Source organism: Cervus canadensis, chromosome 22 (assembly GCF_019320065.1).
Source record: "Cervus canadensis isolate Bull #8, Minnesota chromosome 22, ASM1932006v1, whole genome shotgun sequence".
Classification (NCBI taxonomy): Eukaryota; Metazoa; Chordata; class Mammalia; order Artiodactyla; family Cervidae; genus Cervus; species Cervus canadensis.
The window spans coordinates 34,450,355-34,470,350 of record NC_057407.1 but is presented as its reverse complement, the minus strand read 5'-3'; the positions used below and the strand labels follow the sequence as shown (position 1 = coordinate 34,470,350).

At 36.2% G+C, this 19,996-nt stretch overlaps 1 protein-coding gene across 1 annotated transcript in view; it reads right to left on the bottom strand.

The window, feature by feature from the left end:
• The window catches only part of LOC122424623 (contactin-6-like), a 314,935-nt gene that overhangs the window by 243,698 nt on the left and 51,241 nt on the right, over nt 1–19,996 (bottom strand). The window contains 1 exon segment of the mRNA XM_043442644.1: nt 6,381–6,516. Coding sequence (XP_043298579.1) covers nt 6,381–6,435 — 55 coding nt within the window. The 5' untranslated portion in view covers nt 6,436–6,516.

Here is a 19,996-nt window from a genome sequence, read left to right as displayed (position 1 = left end):
CTCCTTGAGAATTTTCCACAATTTGTGGTGATCCACACAGTCAAAGGATTTGATGTAGTCAATAAAGAAGAAGTAGATGTTTTTCTGGAACTCTCTTGCTATTTTGATGATCCAACACATGTTGGCAATTTGATCCCTGGCTCCTCTGCCTTGTCTAAATCCAGCTTGAATATCTTGAAGTTCATGGTTCACATACTGTTGAAGCCTGGCTTGGAAAATTTTAAGCATTACTTTACTAGCGTGTGAGATGAGTGCCATTGTGCAGTAGTTTGAACATTCTTTGGCATTGCCTTTCTTTGGGGTTGGGATGAAAACTGACCTTTTCCAGTCCTGTGGCCACTGCTGAGTTTTCCAAATTTGCTGGCGTATTGAGTGCAGCACTTTCACAGCATCATTTCAAATAGCTCAACTGGAATTCCATCACCTCCACTAGCTTTGTTCATAATGATGTTTCCTAAGGCCCGCCTGACTTCTCATTCCAGGATGTCTGGCTCTAGATGAGTGATCACACCTCATGGATATCTGGGTCATGATCTTTTTTGTATAGTTCTGTGTATTCCCACCACCTCTTCTTAATATCTTCTGCTTCTGTTAGGTCCATATCATTTCTGTCCTTTATTGAGACCATCTTTGCATGAAATGTTCCCTTGGTACCTCTAATTTTCTTGACGCGATCTCTGCTGCTGCTGCTGCTAAGTCACTTCAGCTGTGTCCGACTCCGTGCAACCCCATAGTCAGCAGCCCACCAGGCTCCCCCGTCCCTGGGATTCTCCAGGCAAGAACACTGAAGAGATCTCTAGTCTTTCCCATTCTATTGGTTTCCCCTGTTTCTTTGCATTGATCACTGAGGAAGACTTGCTCATCTCTCCTTGCTGTTCTTTGGAACTCTGCATTTCGATGGGTATAGCTTTTCTTTTCTCCTTTGCCTTTAACTTCTCTTCTTTTCTCAGCTATTTGTAAGACCTCCTCAGACAACCACTTTGCCTTTTTGCCTTTCTTTTTCATGGGAGTGGTCTGACCATTGCCTGTTGTACAATTTCACAAACTTCCATCCATCCATAGTTTTTCAGGCACTCTGTCTATCAGATCTAATCCCTGGAATCTATTTGTCACTTTCACTGTATAATCCTAAGGGATTTGATTTAGGTCATACTTGAATGATCTAGTGGTTTTCCCTACTTTCTTCAATTTAAGTCTGAATTTGGCCATGAGTTCATGATCTGAGCCACAGTTAGCTCCCAGTTTTGTTTTTGCTGACTGTATAGAGCTTCTCTATCTTTGGCTGCAAAGAATATAATCAATCTGATTTCAGTATCAATCATCTGGTGATGTCCTTGTGTAGAGTCGTTTCTTGTGTTTTTGGAAGAGGGTTTTCGTTATGACTAGTGCGCTCTCTTGGCAAAATTCTGTTAACCTTTGCCCTGCTTCATTCTGTACTCCAAGCCCAAATTTGCCTTGTAACTCCAGGTATCTTTTGACTTCCTACTTTTGCATTCCAGTCCCCTATGATGAAAATCATATCTTTTAGGGGTGTTAGTTCTAGATGATCTTGTAGGTCTTCATAGAACTGTTCAACTTCAGATTCTTTGATATTAGTGGTTGGGGCATAGACTTGGATTACTGTGATATTGAATGGTTTGCCTTGAGTCCATATAAAGCCTCTTGATTCTTTTTATCCTCCAGGAAAAAAATTGTGCCTTTTCTTCATCTTTATATTTGCTCTGCTCCTCATTCCCAGCAGGGAGTAGGCATTAATCCCCAAAGAATTTCTATTACTAATAGAACTTCACTTATCATCACTAATTTACATTAAAAACAATTTTGACCTTATCAGAGGAGATTCTTTTCATTAAGGGACAGAATTTCAATGGAACTTAGCATAAAATAGGAAAAAGACACCTGGTACTTAAAGTTTCAAAGGTAAAATTAAGAAATGGTTCCTTTATTCCCTTGGTTGGTTCTGCATCTGTGTGAATTTCATTTCTATGCCAATTTTTCTGTCAGAGCAGTCCCTGGTACATCTCTGTATTAACTGTCTTTGCTGTGCAGTTGCTAAGTTGTGTCCAACTCTGTGACCCCATGGACTGTAGCATGCCATTATTCTCTGTCTTCTACTATAGCCCTGAGTTTGCTCAAATTCATATTCATTGTGCCCGTGATGCTATCTGTCTCAGCCTCCACCACCCCCTTCTCCTTTTGCCTTCAACCTTTCCCAGCATCAGGGTCTTTTCTAATGAGTTAACTAGAACAGCACAAACGTGATGACTTTATGTCATTTCATTTTAGCAAATGCCCAGGAATTTGTTCAGATATAATATTTCCTGAACCAAATACTATGGTGAATGAGGATGGGATATACCCATTGGCTGACTACGAAGTTATGTCCTCTCATTCCAACTACAAAGACTGATAGAAAATAGTGGATTGCTAAGGAAAATCTAATATATTTTTTTCAGAGGAAGCAGAAATGGATTGGAGGTTAACAAAAACAGCAGATGTCCTCTTAGAACATTTCCATGTTATATGCTCTCTACTATGATATTCAAATAGCAAGCTATACTTTCTCTGTTGAAATTATTGACTGACTTGCTGAGTTCCATTTTTAGGCTAAATGCTGAAGAAGACAGAGACCATGGCCCTCTTTTACCGGTGAAAGTCAACATCTAGTTCAGTGCCTGGCATATCTAAGGTACTAAAACTATCTGTTGAATTGAGTGGAGTAGAACTGCTTTATTTAATTAATTTGATAAATATTTGCAAACCATCTGTTAGGTGGTGGAGAAACAGCAGAGTATGAAACATATGGAAATCTTTCCTCTCATGAAGTTTACATTCAAATAGGGCATAGTTTGAAACTTTCAAATGTTGCTAGAGTTCCATCTCTAAAATTCTATGACAAGACATCAAAACATGGGAAAATTCATGACAATTTTTTCTACTTGATGATAATCCAAATAGAACCAATAGCATTGAATCTAATTCATTCATTTGTTCATCTAACACTATTTACTGAATCCCTACCACATGCCAGGAACATACAGTCCCAGCTCTTCTGGAGCTTAAAGTTTAGTGAGGAAGAAACATATTACATTAGTTTCATATCGGTTCTCTTAAAATTACAACTTGGTAACTTAGAACAACACACATTTATTTTCTCACATTTCTGGAAGTCCCAAGTCCAAATGGATTTCATAGGATGGAGACCAATGTATTTTTTCTTCAAAGAGAAAATACCTGTTTCCTTGCCTTTCTAGCTTCTCGAGCTTCATTTCTTGGCTCATGGTACCTTCCTATATATACTTAAGGCTGGTAGCAAAGATCTTGTGTCTCTTTCTCCTCTTTCATCTTATTGCCTTCTGCTCTGTGCCAGATTCCCTTTGTCACCATCTTACAGGAGCATTTGTGATTTCCTACATAGTTATTCAAGGATAGTCTATCCATCTCAAGATCTCTAACTTAATCCCATCTGCATAATCCATTTTGTTACTTAATGTGAAAGTCACAAGTTCCAAATACCAGGTACTAGATATCCATGAGGACAATTATTTAGTCAACCACACACATTAATGAAGTGATTAAAAACCCTGATATCTCAGCTGGTAAAGAATCCATCTGCAATGTGGGGGACATGAATTCAATCCCTGAGTTGAGAAGATTCCCTGAAGTGAACGGCTACCCACTCCGATATTCTGGCCTGGAGAATTCCATGGACCGTATAGTCCATGCAGTTACAATGAGTCAGATATGACTGAGTGACTTTCACATGTAATTAGCAATCATGTTTCTGAATTAAATGGTTGTCTCATAATATTAAAAAGAATACTAAAATAGAATACTAGAACTTTTAAATACCCATATTTTCAAAAATATTCCAGAACCATAGTGTACGCCTGGGTAGATTATGGTTCATCATATAAATTTAAATGTCCATAGCCAATGTCCATAGTAATGGGGTTAGATACAGTTAATTAACAACAACAACAACAAACAGGAGAAGAGATAAGGGTAAAATTTTAAATTTTAATTAAGAGTTTGGAGAGAATTAAAAAGTCAGTGTTTTGAAAAGATTGTAACAGTAAAAAATAGGATGGATAAAGCACATAATTGTGAAAGATTTGCTGGTCTTTCAGAATGAATCAAAATCAATTTTTGGAAAACAGAAAAGTTATTATATGTGTGTGATTGTGTGTGTGTGTGTTTGTAGAAATAACACTGCATCATTAGAGAACTGAATTTTCTAAACTAACATAGTATATAGTATCTGCAAGTAGGGAGATACACCATGAAATTTTAAAACAAAACAAAACAAACAGATTTAAAGCAAAGCTCTCTTGTGTATATGATTGTCAGCATTCTTACCTCCTTGGCAATGTTTAGCTCAGATTATCTTATTTAAATAGCTGTGGTTTAAAAAAAGATACAATCTGTTCTTTCACAAGAAAATTGTACACCAAGGACACATGATTATTTTTCCCTTTAGGATAAAGCAAAAGGACATGTTGAATCACATCCAACTTGGAAAAATAAAATGTAACAGAAGAACTGGAAGATCTCTCAGATGATGCATGCTCTGAGAATAACAATTTATTTTAATTTAACATAAAAGGTCTTCTAGATATGCTGTGCTGATTCAGTATAGATATTTAAAGGGTAAAATGTTAATGTTAAATTTTGACAGGAAACTGAAACTGGAGGATAAGAATATAATTTTTATTCACATATGTATAATTTGGGGGCACCTTGATGACTCTGGTATTGTTTTCATCTATTACAAAAAATATTATTTAACTCTGATTCTTTGTTACAGAGAATTAGAAGTGATATGAATCAAAATAATGTAATAACTTGGAATAAATATAATGATAGCACTTCTAGCCACTGGATTCTCTAGTAGTAAAAATATCTTTATTTGCATGTTTTTCTGATTCTAATGGTTGTGTTTTGCATATTTTAACCTTTTCATACTTTTTAAAATCAGAAATGTTTCCACTTCTTAGAACTGTTTTTGAATATTCACCTCTTACAATTACCATGTTTCTGACTTGTGTGTTACTATTTTTGTTCCTATGTTTCTCCTAAAATATTAGGGCTTTGTTATGAATATGGGAAACTTCAGTAGTACCCACTGCCACAGTTGCTGGGAAACAGTATATTTTTATAGAAGAGTTGCTCTGACAATTAGATGACTGAGACAATGTCCATGCTGTGTGGCGACTCACATAGGTAAGCTTGAAAATTCAGAATAGAATTCTGTGTTCTTAATAAAACTATGGTTGATTATGTCCAAAGTTAGTCACTATTATCTACTTTACTGTTTCCATGCCCCTTTGCAGTATAATTTTGTGGTTTTTCTATCAAGAGATGGAGTATATTTTTATATTTCTTGAATCTGGACTGATAGTGTGACTGGGAATGGTTAAAAGAATGCAGCAGAAATGGCATTGTGTCAGTTGCAAGTCTTAACATTAAAAAAGCTTGCATACTTCTGATTTCTCTTGGAGTTTTGAGCAGACAATGTATGAAGGACCTCAGACTTAGAGAGAATAAATGAACACTTGGCCTGGGGCAGAGACAGCCCAGTGGTCTCTATTACCAGACTAGCCAGGCCCCAGATGACACAGTAGGTTAACCACAGATGTAAAGCACTCATGCAAAATCAAAAGAATAGCCCAGTTGAGCCCACTTAAAATTGCCTATCTATAGATTTTTCAACTAAATACATGGTTATTTGTTATTTTCATCCATTCAGATTTGTGATGGTTTGTTGCATGACAAAAGCTAACTGATACATAGACTTCATAGTTAGGGTGAATGAAAGAATGTATCATTGAAATGGATAGGAAAAAAACCTCTAAACTTATTCTGCTTCTGATGTGACATTCTATAGTACCTTTTCTTCTATACTGATAAAGCTTTTAATCTATACCAAATTTGACATTTGAGGAAAATATATATATTTCTTATTCATTTTTAAAGACCACTCTAAAGGAAACAAACAAACAAAAGTATTCTTCATTGTTTATTGATGACAAAATTTACTTAATCACATCCTTTTACTATAAAAATTTCGTAGTTGACAATTTATAACTGAAATCATCTTTGTTCTGTTTAAAAATGGCACTTGATTTATTTTTTTAAGGATTAAGCTTTATATTAGCCATAGAGGTTACCTTCAAAATTCTATCATTTAGTCACTTAAATAATGTAAGTATTAGATTGGACAAAAAGTTCTTTTGGGTTTTTCTGTAAGATGTTATGGGAAAACATGAAAAAACTTTTTTGCCAACCCTATATTATGTATTTGAAAATTGCTTCACCTGTAGAAAAAATAAAATGCCAATAGATTATCAATCAGAACTCATAATAATAGAACACTTTACCTGTGGAAATGTTTATGAGTGACATCAGAATTACCAGTTTCCATAGCAACCTCATTTCCACTTTCTAAGGTCAAAATTTCTCCCATACAATCAGCTGGAAAGAAAATGTCTATCTTCCAGTCAGTATTTCAAGAGTCTGAAAGAAAAAGAAAAAGAAAATTGTCATGAAATGACAAATGCAAAAATATACATACTCTTAAATATATATAAATTGTTGCATACTGGTTCAAGTTCATATTTAAATATTATTAATCTAAATAAATAAATAAGCTAACCAAAAAGTCTACTTTTTACATGCATGTATAATTTGCAAAGTTTTTATAATTTCAGCTAATATTCCCATAACTTAAATTGATACCTTAGATATACATTACATTTGCTATAAAATTTTCTATAGCAGTTAATAGGCTGGAGTGCAATTCAATTGACTGTATTCTTATGGATGAAAACTTCATGAGTATAATTTTAAATTTGACTTTTTAAAATGTTAGAGAGTTTTAAAAACATGTTAAATCAAGTCCCACAATTCTGTTTGTGTCTTTTTTATTTTATACCATTAGGAATAAGGTAAAATTTTGCTTTATCTTTTATATAACAGTGACTTTACACATTTCATGGATTAAGTGTTTTTTAATCAGTATTATTGAGAATATATTCATTGAGAAGCATTATCTTTACTAGAATTAAAATTAATGTTTTGCTAAAAAACTTCTGTAGGATACAATTTCTGGAAATACTCTGTATAGAGTGTGAGATATACTTTTCTTACTCAATAACATCAAAATTTTCTTTAATTTATTTTGACATTTAAGCTTTCCAGTGATAAATGAAATCAAAATAATAGTTTGGTTGGCCTTTATTCAAAAAGCAACATTTAGTAAGCAACTCATAAAGCTCATAATCTCAAAAAAGTGTAGAATGAACTCATCTAGGTCACATTTTGATAAAATCATTATATATCAAATGATAGGACCCTTTGGAAACTTTTAACCTAGTGGAAATATATTTTCTTGAAACTTCAAATATCTCTTGGAAGTATGGGGATTTTAAATGTAAATAATAAAGTTTTGATCATTTTCTGAAATATTTTTAAATTTTAAAAATCTTTAATTTCTTTCTGCTACTAGTTACTTTGACATAAACACAAACCATTGACTATATTCTAAGTCTTTATAAAATCTAAATTAAATGCTTTCAAGTTTAATCAAGGAATAAAAGCCAAAAAAAAAAAAATAGTATTCAGGTCAATGTGGTATGTTGAGTTGACCTTCCAGAAATTTTCTCATATCTTCCTTCATCTTTCCATTCTCTTTGACACCAGAAGTTCCAAACTCTTAACATCTCACATTCAAGTGAAATTATACTCCATATCTATTTATTCATTTCTATTTTTTCAAGAAACATTTTTTCATTTATATTTACTCTCTGCCAGACATCAGATATCTTGGTGTTAGTGATGAATCTAAAACTCTTCATTTCACCCTTGAGATCTTACATTTCATAAGAAAAACAGCAAAATCAAACACACACACACACACACACACACACACACACACTGATAGATGTGGTAAATATGGTAATATTTGGAAGAAAATAAGTGCTATCTATGAGATCTATGAGGTGATGCTCATGTAGTTCGTTTGAACTGATGATAGAAAAATGAGTAGCTCTTAGGCAGGCAAGTGCATGCATGCACATGAGGAGGGCATGTAGGAGAGCAGGGATTAAGGTAGATAAAATAAGGAAGGAGACTACTAGCTGTCTAAGCAAAAGGGAAGGAGTGTGAAAACTCCTGAAGCAGGACTGAGTGTACATTTTCAAAAACCTTAAAAAGATTCAGGTGCACTACTATTCAACATAGTTTTGGAAGTGTTGGCCACAGCAATCAGAGCAGAAAAAGAAATAAAAGGAATCCAGATAGGAAAAGAAGAACTAAAACTCGCACTGTTTGCAGACGACATTATCCTCTACATAGAAAACCCTAAAGACTCTACCAGAAAATTACTAGAGCTAATCAATGAATACAGTCATGTTGCAGGATATAAAATTAACACACAGAAATCCCTTGCATTCCTATACCCTAACAATGAGAAAACAGAAAGAGAAATTAAGGAAACAATACCATTCACCATTGCAAACAAAAAGAATAAAATACTTAGGAGTATATCTACCTAAAGAAACAAAAGACATATATATAGAAAACTATAAAACACTGATGAAAGAAATCAAAGAGGACACAAACAGATGGAGCAATGTACTGAGTTCATGGATTGGAAGAATCAACATTGTGAAAATGACTATACTACCCAAAGCAATCTATAGATTCAGTGCAATCCCTATCAAGCTACCAACGGTATTTTTCACAGAACTAGAACAAATAATTTCACAATTTGTATGGAAATACAAAAAACCTCGAATAGCCAAAGCAATCTTGAGAAAGAAGAATGGAACTGGAGGAATCAAACCTGCCTGACTTCAGCTCTACTACAAAGCCACAGTCATCAAGAGTAGGTAACTGGCACAAAGACAGAAATATAGACAAATAGAGAAAGCCAGAGATAAATCCACGTACCTATGGACACCTTATCTTTGACAAAGGAGGCAAGGATATACAATGGAAAAAAGACAACCTCTTTAACAAGTGGTGCTGGGAAAACTGGTCAACCACTTGTAAAAGAATGAAACTAGAACACTTTCTAACACCATACACAAAAATAAACTCAAAATGGATTAAAGATCTAAATGTAAGACCAGAAACTATAAAACTCCTAGAGGAGAACATAGGCAAAACACTCTCTGACATAAATCACAGCAAGATCCTCTATGACCCACCTCCCAGAATATTGGAAATAAAAGCAAAACTAAACAAATGGGACCTAATGAAACTTAAAAGCTTTTGCACAACAAAGGAAACTATAAGCAAGGTGAAAAGACAGCCCTCAGATTGGGAGAAAATAATAGCAAATGAAGAAACAGACAAAGGATTAATCTCAAAAATATACAACAACTCCTGCAGCTCAATTCCAGAAAAATAAAAAAAAAAAAAAAAAAATGGGCCAAAGAACTAAACAGACATTTCTCCAAAGAAGACATACAGATGGCTAACAAACACATGAAAAAGTGCTCAACATCACTCATTATTAGAGAAATGCAAATCAAAACCACAATGAGGTACCATTACACACCAGTCAGGATGGCTGCTATCCAAAAGTCTACAAAGCAATAAATGCTGGAGAGGGTGTGGAGAAAAGGGAACCCTCTTCCACTGTTGGTGGGAATGCAAACTAGTACAGCCACTATGGAGAACAGTGTGGAGATTCCTTAAAAAACTGGAAATAGAATTGCCCTATGACCCAGCAATCCCACTGCTGGGCATACACACCGAGGAAACCAGATCTGAAAGAGACACGTGCACCCCAATGTTCATCGCAGCACTATTTATAATAGGTAGGACATGGAAGCAACCTAGATGCCCATCAGCAGATGAATGGATAAGGAAGCTGTGGTACATACACACTATGGAATATTACTCAGCCGTTAAAAAGAATTCATTTGAACCAGTTCTAATGAGATGGATGAAACTGGAGCCCATTATACAGAGTGAAGTAAGCCAGAAAGACCAATACAGACCAATACAGTATACTAACACATATATATGGAATTTAAAAAGATGGTAACGATAACCCTATATGCAAAACAGAAAAAGAGACACAGATGTACAGAAGAGATTTTGGGACTCTGTGGGAGAAGGTGAGGGTGGAATGTTCTGAGAGAATAGCATTGAAACAAGTATACTATCAAGGGTGAAACAGACCACCAGCCCAGGTTGGATGCATGAGACAAGTGCTCAGAGCTGGTGCACTAGGAAGACCCAGAGGGATGGGATGGGGAGGGAGGCGGAAGGGAGGATTGAGATGGGGAACACATGTAAATCCATGGCTGATTCATGTCAATGTATGGCAAAAACCACTACAATATTGTAAAGTAATTAGCCTCCAACTGAAAAAAAAAAAAAAGATTCAGGTGCTATTCAGAAGAACAGTGGCATGAGACAAGATTGGAGAAGGACAGAGAGGTTACACTATTCAAGGCCTATGGACCATGTTGACAAATATGGATGTTGCACTTTCAAATCATAATTGAGGATTTGAAGCAGGACATTTACATGATACAAACATAATTCTGGCTGATATGGAGAATAGAAAGGGTGGAGTAGAATGTAAAAACTTATAATTACCAACTTATTTGATGGACATCATTAGTTTTTCCAATCAAACAATTCATTTTCCCCTTCTGATAAAAACTCTGTCTTTATGTATGTTATTTATTTATTTCCTTTTCTTGGAGGAACCACCTTCCTATACATCGTTAGTCCATATAATGAAAGTGAGATTTCCTTCATCTCCTAGCTACAGGGATGAAGATGTGACCAGAACTGTGTCAATGAGGAATCCATTCCCCTGGCTACAGTGTTTTGTAAAAGAAGGGGCACATCAGTTCAGTTCAGTTCAGTCACTCAGTCGTATCCGACTCTTTGCGACCCTATGAATTGCAGCACGCCAGGCCTATCTGTCCATCACCAACTCCCGGAGTTTACCCAAACTCATGTCCATCGAGTCAGTGATGCCATCCAGCCATCTCATCCTCTGTTGTCTCCTCCTCCTGCCCCCAACCCCTCCCAGCATCAGGGTCTTTTCCAATGAGTCAACTCTTCGCATGAGGTGGTCCAAGTACTGGAGTTTCAGCTTCAGCATCAGTCCTTCCAATGAACACCCAGGACTGATCTCCCTTAGGATGAACTGGTTGGATTTCCTTGCAGTCCAAGGGACTCTCAAGAGTCTTCTCCAACACCACAGTTCAAAAGCATCAATTCTTCGGCGCTCATCTTTCTTCACAGTCCAACTTTCACATCCATACATGACCGCTGGAAAAACCATAGCCTTGACTAGACGAACCTTTGTTGGCAAAGTGATATCTCTGCTTTTTAATATGCTATCTAGGTTGGTCATAACTTTCCTTCCAAGGAGTAAGCGTCTTTTATTTCATGGCTGCAATCACCATCTGCAATGATTTTGGAGCCCCCAAAAATAAAGTCTGACACTGTTTCCCCATCTATTTCCCATGAAGTGATGGGACCAGATGCCATGATCCTAGTTTTCTGAATGTTGAGCTTTAAGCCAACTTTTTCACTCTCCTCTTTCACTTTCATCAAGAGGCTTTTTAGTTCCTCTTCACTTTCTGCCTTAAGGGTGGTGTCATCTGCGTATCTGAGGTTATTGATATTTCTCCCGGCAATGTTGATTCCAGATCGTGCTTCTTCCAGCCCAGCTTTTCTCATGATGTACTCTGCATATAAGTTAAATAAGCAGGGTGACAATATACAGCCTTGATGTACTCCTTAAGCCAAACTAATGACAGCAAAGCCAATGATTTGTCAGTGATATTACAACGACTAAGATGATAAGATTTAAGCCTGTAGATCCAGTGTAAAATAACATTTTGCAAGTCTTATCTTCACCCAGTTTTGAAGGCATGGCTAAAAGCTTTCAATTTCCCTTAGCAGACAATTTACCGAGTCCCCACCCTACTTTCTTCCCTTCTCAAGCTCTGACACTTCTGGATTATAATGCATACAAGCCCAATTTCCAGAGGTCTCTAGCTACCTAGCAATCAGGAATGGCCCTTCTTCCTAAGGCTGATGGAGTTATTCAAAATAATCCCATGGAAGCCCTTGAAATATAGCTAACCCTATCTCATTTGCTGTTCTTACCTTGTCCACACCTAAGTCCCAGCTTACTTTTATCCTGTCCCTAGGGACATTTCCCTGCATATTCCTTCTCTCATCTGAATATGTAGGAAACAAGAGTTTTGCTTCATATATCTGAGTGTTAGTATGTTCTAAAGAACCTATAGTCACACCTGATATCATGAAATGATGAAGTGCCTCACCAAGTTTAAAACCTGGAATTCTCCAATGTGAATGAATAAGACAAAGTTTTGTCTAATCATTTGTACTGTATTTTTGTCTCTTGCAAACAAAAAACCTGACTAGTATATTCATTCTTCATCCTGAATTAATATAATGTTTTTCTTAAAGAATCCAGAGCAAACTGACATGATACATACCCTTTGAGCATTGTATTTATCAAAAACTCCATTATATCGCCAGAATTTTCATACCTTATCTTGAAGATAAAACCAGATACAATACTAGCCCATAATATGTGGTTTAGTATGTAATATAGAGCTCATGAGTATTCAGTCAGTATTTGTTTGGTTTGTATTTGACATCTAAACAGTCTAGTATTATAAAGAAAAAGACTAAACTGGGAATCTAAAGACAGTGCTTATGGTGTTGTCTTTCTCTTAACTAGCTTAGTAATTTTGGGTGTTTCATGTACAGTAATGATGACTGTCAGCTTCCTCTTATGAAAATTGAAGGTTTCAACCTAGAGATCACCCTTAAATGTCTTCTAGCTCTAATAATCTAAGATTGTTTGATTTAACCTGGTGTATAATTTTGTAGCAAATATTGCCCTTTACCATCTGATTGCTCATCAACATCCTGTAATGAGGGCAAAGCCCAGGAAATAGTTTATTTGGCAATGCTCTATAGAGATAGCCTAAATAGCTAATATTTATGCATCACTTGCCATTTGTAAAAGTTCCATTTGTAAAAGTTTAAATTGCCTGAGGAAGGAGAATGCACTGGCTCAATCAGAACAATCCAGATAAGAAGGGTCTGGTTATTTACTCACAGTAAAATGGGGTAGATATATTCAGTAGAGAAAAATTATGCTGGGCACTGATACACAGAATAGCCACAGGAATTATTTCTAGGTTCCTAGAATCCTAAAGATTGCTCGAGGCAGAATAAAAGAGGCCAGTGTTTAAACTTAACTTAAAAGAACTTCCCAAAGTTCTAAAAAAAAGTTTCAAAAATGCATTACAAGCACTTTGTTTTAGATGAGGTTTATAAACCATGGAATCTTTTAAATATCATTTTGGCCTGGAGAAGTGGGTGTCTTGGTTCATAACACACCTGCTAAGGTTGTTGTTCTATTATTACTGGACAGACTTATCTCCTCCAGACCATATGTGTTTCTTTTTTTCCTCTCTTGAAATTCCTTAGGGCAAAAGTAATCATTTCAAACACTTCAACACAAGAGTATGTATCAGTCCACAATCAGTTTCTCAAAATTAAAAAAAAAAAAAAAAAAAGATTATCTCTGAAAGTTAAAATATCCTTGTAAGTTGAGTGGCAACACTAAATTTTGTGGTAAAACCTGTACTGAATTAATGTGACATTGTTTAGTCTATTCCCAAATTAGTATGAATACTTAGGTTGCTGCTAAACATAGTGTTGGTGGTTGATAGAGTTATTGCCCACTGTAGGTATTCTAAATCCATGTAAATTTGCGTCACATTGCCTTTCTAAAGACTAAAGTAGAGGTCAGAAAACTGAAGTCAGCTGACCAAATTCAGCCTTCTGTCTGCTTTTGTAAATAAAGTTTCGCTGGAATACAATATACCTATTTATTCATGCACTGTCTATGATTGCTTTTGTGCTACAAAGGCAAACTGAATATGCCAGAAACCATATGGTCTCCAAATCTGAAAATTTTTACTGTCCAACCTTTTATAACTTTAAAATTTCTGAAAGTTCTGTTGCTGATCTCTTATCTAATACATTCTAAACTCTAAAAACATTTGCTTGGAAGGATTTCAGGTACAGAAATGTAGAACTCTATTTCTCTAACTCCATGTGTATATGGTCAGCAAAAATTACACATGTTTAGGCTATGGTTTTTCCAGTGGTCATGTATGGATGTGAGAGCTGGACTGCGAAGAAAGCTAAGCACCAAAGAATTGATGACTTTGAACTGTGGTGTTGGAGAAGACTCTTGAGAGTCCCTTGAACTGCAAGGAGATCCAACCAGTCCATCCTAAGGGAGATCAGTCCTGGGTGTTCGTTGGAAGGACTGATGCTGAAACTGAAACTCCAATACTTTGGCCACCTCATGTGAAGAACTGACTCATTGGAAAAGACCCTGCTGCTGGGAGGGATTGAGGGCAGGAGGAGGAGGGGACGACCATCTCATCAGATGGTTGGATGGTGTCACCGACTCAATGGACATGAGTTTGGGTAAACACCGGGAGTTGGTGATGGACAGGGAGGCCTGGCATGCTGCAATTTATGGGGTCGCAAAAAGTTGGACATGACTGAGCAACTGAACTAAGCTGACTGAGCAGGAAAAAAAAAAATAGGTCTTGATTTTGAAGTAACTCTGAACTGTATCTTGCCTTAGTAGATCCGTAGTAGGATCTCTTCTTACCATGTGTTTCAATCATCATCTGACCTTAGAAAGTAGATGAGAGAAGAATTAAGAGATGATGAGCATCTTTTCATGTGTTTGTTAGCCATCTGTATGTCTTCTTTGATTGTTGTGACTGTGAGGTTGTACCTAAAGATGGTTCTTTTTTTTTCTTTGTTTTTAAAAATATTTATTTACTTATTTGTTTTTGGTAGTATCAGTTCTTAGTTGTGGCATGCAGTTTCTTTCATTGTGGCACTCAGACTTCTCTCTAGTTGTGGGGCACAGGCTTCAGAGCACACGGGCTCTGTAGTTGTGGCTTGTGGACTTAATTGCTCCCTGGCATGTGGGATCTTAGTTCCCTTATCAGGGATTGAATTCACATCCCCTGCATTGGTAGGCAGATTTTTAACTACTGGGCAACCAGGGAAGTTCCCCTAAGACTGTTTTTAACCCATACAACAGAAACAGTTCTTTAGTTTCACTCAGAATAAGTCAATTTAAAAAAAAGTAGAAAGCGATCCCTCAATCTATTTCTTGCCATGAAACCATTCAACTGTCTATGAGTGTGATACAAATGCTAGTTAACCAGGATTGATTAGGAATTTAAGCATTGGCTAGACTTTAGGCAACAGAGTAATTCTGGGAGGTTGTTGCCATGTTAAACTGTGGTGTGCCCAACAGACATGGGAAGCAACGGGTGTAACCAAAAGAGAGATGGAATGCATCTCTGCTCTTTATCTTTTACAAAAGAGCTTTCTGACTTCTCTTTGCACTAAGAACTAGTGACATATGGTTAAGTAAAATGGTGTGTGTATGTGCATGTATGGTTTGAAACAAGCCTTTGAAAGGGGCTTATGAAGGATTATACTTGGAACTCAATGATTAAACTTACAAGCTATACAGAATGCCCAAGATACATCTCATTGAATGACAAAAGGAAAACATGGGTAGTCATTCTTGTCTAAAAAAATTTGATACTCTTTAATATGTGGATATATCTATGTGATACCAGTTTGAGTGATTAAGAATTATGTTCATTAGTACATACAGTTTATAGAAATCTTCAGGTCTGTTACATACTGTACCTGTACAATTCTTACCCCTTTTGCATTCAGTTCAGTTCAGTTGCTCAGCCCTGTCCGACTTTTGTGACCCCATGGACTGCAGCACACCAGGCTTCCCTGTCCATCACCAACTCCTGGAGCTCACTCAGACTCATGCACATTGAGTCAGTGATGCCATTCAACCATATCATCTTCTGTCATCCCCTTCTCCTCCTCCCTTTTGCACTAACTGAAATTATTTTCTCACTTTGGTAGTAAGAAAAAGAAGCTACTACTAATTGGCTTTGGTGATCACTGTAAATACAGGGTAATAGAGTGACCAGTGGAGGACTATTACTTAAAATATTGGCCAACTTCTCTGTGTGTCTCAATTGTGCTGCTTTAGTATGAAAGGAAATCATTGTTGCAAGTGCATCACTCTTAATGGACTTTATTCTTTCTCTACTTACAACAGCATTCCTTTGACATTACAGAATTTTGTAGCAGAGATTAAGATCCATTTTCAGTTGGCGTGTTCATCATCAAAACAAATGTGCTCAGCACTAATTGCCCTTTTGTTTTTAATTGACCAGTTAATTAACTACATTAGATAAATTAAAAATCCCAAATCCATTTTCTTCAGGTAGCCCTACTGTTTTATTGATAACAATCTATGGCCAGATAGAAGGGAAGATGCTTAATAATTTTAAAACAGATTTCCAACCTCAGCATTCATGGAGTTATTTACTATCAAACTAATCAATAATAAATTAAAAATTGAAATATTTATGATCTGAAAAATCTGATTTAGACTAGGGAAACCCCACTCCCATTAAGTCAGGCAAAGTAGCAAGATAAATCATGCCATCAGAGTCTGTGTTTTCAGAATATAATGCTATCACTTATGATAATTGTTATGCCGACTCTCAAAATAGGCAATCATAATAGATGATAGATTAGTAGAAAGATATAGCACAATGTGATTAATGCAATGGGAGAAGAAACATTCCTTCTTTTCTTAGAGGAGACGTAATTACATGTTAAGTTGTTAACAGCTTGGAATACATGCAAATATGTTTGTTATGAAAATAGTTGGAAACACTTCTATGTGTTTTCTGATTAGAGCAACCAAGCTGTAGAACTTAACTTAGTCATCAATACAGTCTATTTCATATGCCTGGTGCTTGAGGCAGTGGCAGCTTGCTGAAAGAGATTTGTGTGAAGAAATTAGTTTTCTAACTGATAAGAGACCATACTTTCAATGAATTTCAGAACTGAAAAAATATACAGATCTTTCTTGACTTACAAAGAGGTTATGTCCCAATAACCCCAACATAAGTTGAAAAATATCATGTCAACAATGCATTCAATACACTTAGCCTATTGAGCAGCACAGCTTTACCAAGCTACCTGAAACATGCTCAGAATACACACACAGCCTACAGTTGGGTGAAATCATCTATCACAAAGCCTCTTTAATAATAAAGGGTTTACTGTCTCTTGTAATATGTTGAATACTGTACTAAAAGTGAAAAACAGAAAGGTTGTAATTGTATCAGTTGTTTATTTATGTGATGGGGTCACCGACTGGAAGCTGTAACCGCCCAGTATCTTAAGAGAGGAGCCTGCAGCTTACTGCTAACTGAGAAGAAGATCAAAGTCAAGTAAAGTTGAATTTGAAACATCATACGTCACGGTCCACCTGTATATAGAAAATACCACTTTCATAAGTGAGGAAATTGAGGCCTCAAAGAGGCAAATAGTTAGTTCTATAAAGTTCATGACCTAGAATGAGACCTGAGAGCAGATCCCTGAGAGAGAGTCCTTCCTACTGTACATCCCTCTTGATCTGTGGCACGGGGCATGCCACCTTAGTAAATCAGCCTCTGTGAGTCTGTTTTCCTAACTGAAAATGCAGGTAATTACATCTTATAGAAATGCTTTCAGTGTTTCTATTGATCAGAATAAGAGGATCTGGGTGGGTGATAATGCAGTTTGGAGGATTTGTAATGTCAACTCTCATGTTCAAAATGGTGACCAGAAATGTTTGCTGTTCAGGCAAAACTAAGTTTATTAGGCTTAGTTTAGAAAAGGAGGGTATAGCTTGGCATGATATTAGTACTATCTCAGAAGGGAAAGTTATGGGTGATATTTATAAGACTTTATGTCCTGAGCTGAGTACCTTGAAGGTTGATCTTGCAAAAGGAGGAACTGACTAGAAATAGGCAGAGTTCATGGTATAATAACTGTAGATAGATAGGCGCAGTGAGGTAAGACTCTTGTAGGTGTTGATGTTGGCCTTGAAATGAAAGTTTTATCCTATAGAAGTGAATACTTCCTGAAGCAAATAACTAAATTACTTTTGCTTTCAGTATCATTTAACATAGAGATAGGAAATTATGCAAGTTTCAGTTCTCAGTAATGAGTTGAATAATAAGATGTATGGATTGCTAACCAACCACCAAAGCAGAAGTTGGGAAACTTTTTCTGTAAAGAATCAGATAGGAAACAGCTTTCACTTTTGCAGATCATTTGGCCTCTGTTGCCACTAGGAAACAGAAGTGTTGTAGTGCAAAAGTGGCTATATAGACAAGACATTAACAAATGGGAGTAGTTGTGTTCTAATAAAACTTTATTTATAAAAAAAGTAATGAAATATAGTATTTAATCCAAGGCCACAGTTTTCCAACCTCTGTCTAAAGAATGGCACAGAGAGCAGTTTCCAGTGGGAAGTTATTAACCCAAACCTACTGAGTATTTGATTAATTTCTGCAATGACAGGAAGCTGGGAGGGATAGTGAATATATAAGGCAGCAAACCTAAGAAACATCTTGATTAAAACAAATGGAGTGTAGTCATTTGTTTCATTCTTTTTAATCCAAATATTTCTGAATTTTGCTACCAATAAATATTTACATATATAGTATATCATTATGTACAAGCTGGAATCAAAATTGCTGGGAGAAATATCAATAACCTAAGATATGCAGATGATACCACACTTATGGCAGAAAGTGAAGAACTAAAGAATCTCTTGATGAAAGTGAAAGAGGAGAGTGAAAAAGTTGTTTTAAGACTCAACATGCAAAAAATAAATAAATAATAAAAAAAGAAAACTCAACATGCATAAAACTATGGCATCTGGTTCCATCACTTCATGGCAAATAGATGGGGAAACAGTGGAAACAGTGACAGACTTTATTTGGTGGGGGGGAGCTCCAAAAATCACTGCAGATGGTGACTGCAGCCATGAAATTAATAGACGCTCGCTTCTTAGAAGAAAAGCTATGACCAATCTAGACAGCATATTAAAAAGCAGAGATATCACTTTGCCAACAAAGGTCCATGTAGTCAAAGCTATGATTTTTCCAGTAGTCATGTATAGATGTGAGAGTTGGACTGTGAAGAAAGCTGAGCACCAAAGAATTGATGCTTTTGAATTGTGGTGTTAGAGAAGACTCTTGAGAGTCTCTTGGACTGCAAGGAGATCCAACCAGTTCATCCTAAAGGAAATCAGTCCTGAATATTCATTGCAAGGACTGATATTGAAGCTGAATTCCAGTACTTTGGCTACCTGATGCAAAGAACTGACTCATTTGAAAAGCCCCTGATGCTGGGAATGATTGAAGGCAGGAGGAGAAGGAAACGACAGAGAATGAGATGGTTGGATGGCATCACTGACTCAAGGGACATGAGTTTGAGTAAACTCTGGAAGTTGGTGATGGACAGGGAGGCCTCGTGTGCTTCAGTCCATGGGGTTGCAAAGAGTCGGACACAACTGAGCGACTGAACTGAACTGATAGGATATCTATGCCATATATGCATATGTTTAACAAGAAGCAGATTTTCTACTCTTTTTACTCTTTTTGCTTCATCATATATTCTCGTTAAAAAAAGGACTAAACAAAGCAAGAACATTTATAACAAGATACTATTGAAACTACTGTGTGCATTAAGTGCTTTCTTTTGCTTAAGGGAAATATAAATAAGCTTATTTGGGTGCAGTAATAGAGCATTAGAGGAAAAAAAATTACTTCTTTATGTGCTTAATAAAGGACAACCAGACTGTGGGGAAAGTTTTCTTTTTTCCTGCTTTACTAAACTAAACTTGTCAAATTAAAGAAAAACAAAGCAAAACAGATTGGTATAGTCCAAAACAACATCTAATCTAATAAGATTGCATTTAAGAAAAATATATATTAAGTCTTAGGTTTCAAACTGATCTACTTATTCAGAATAGGAATGTGGAGTGGGG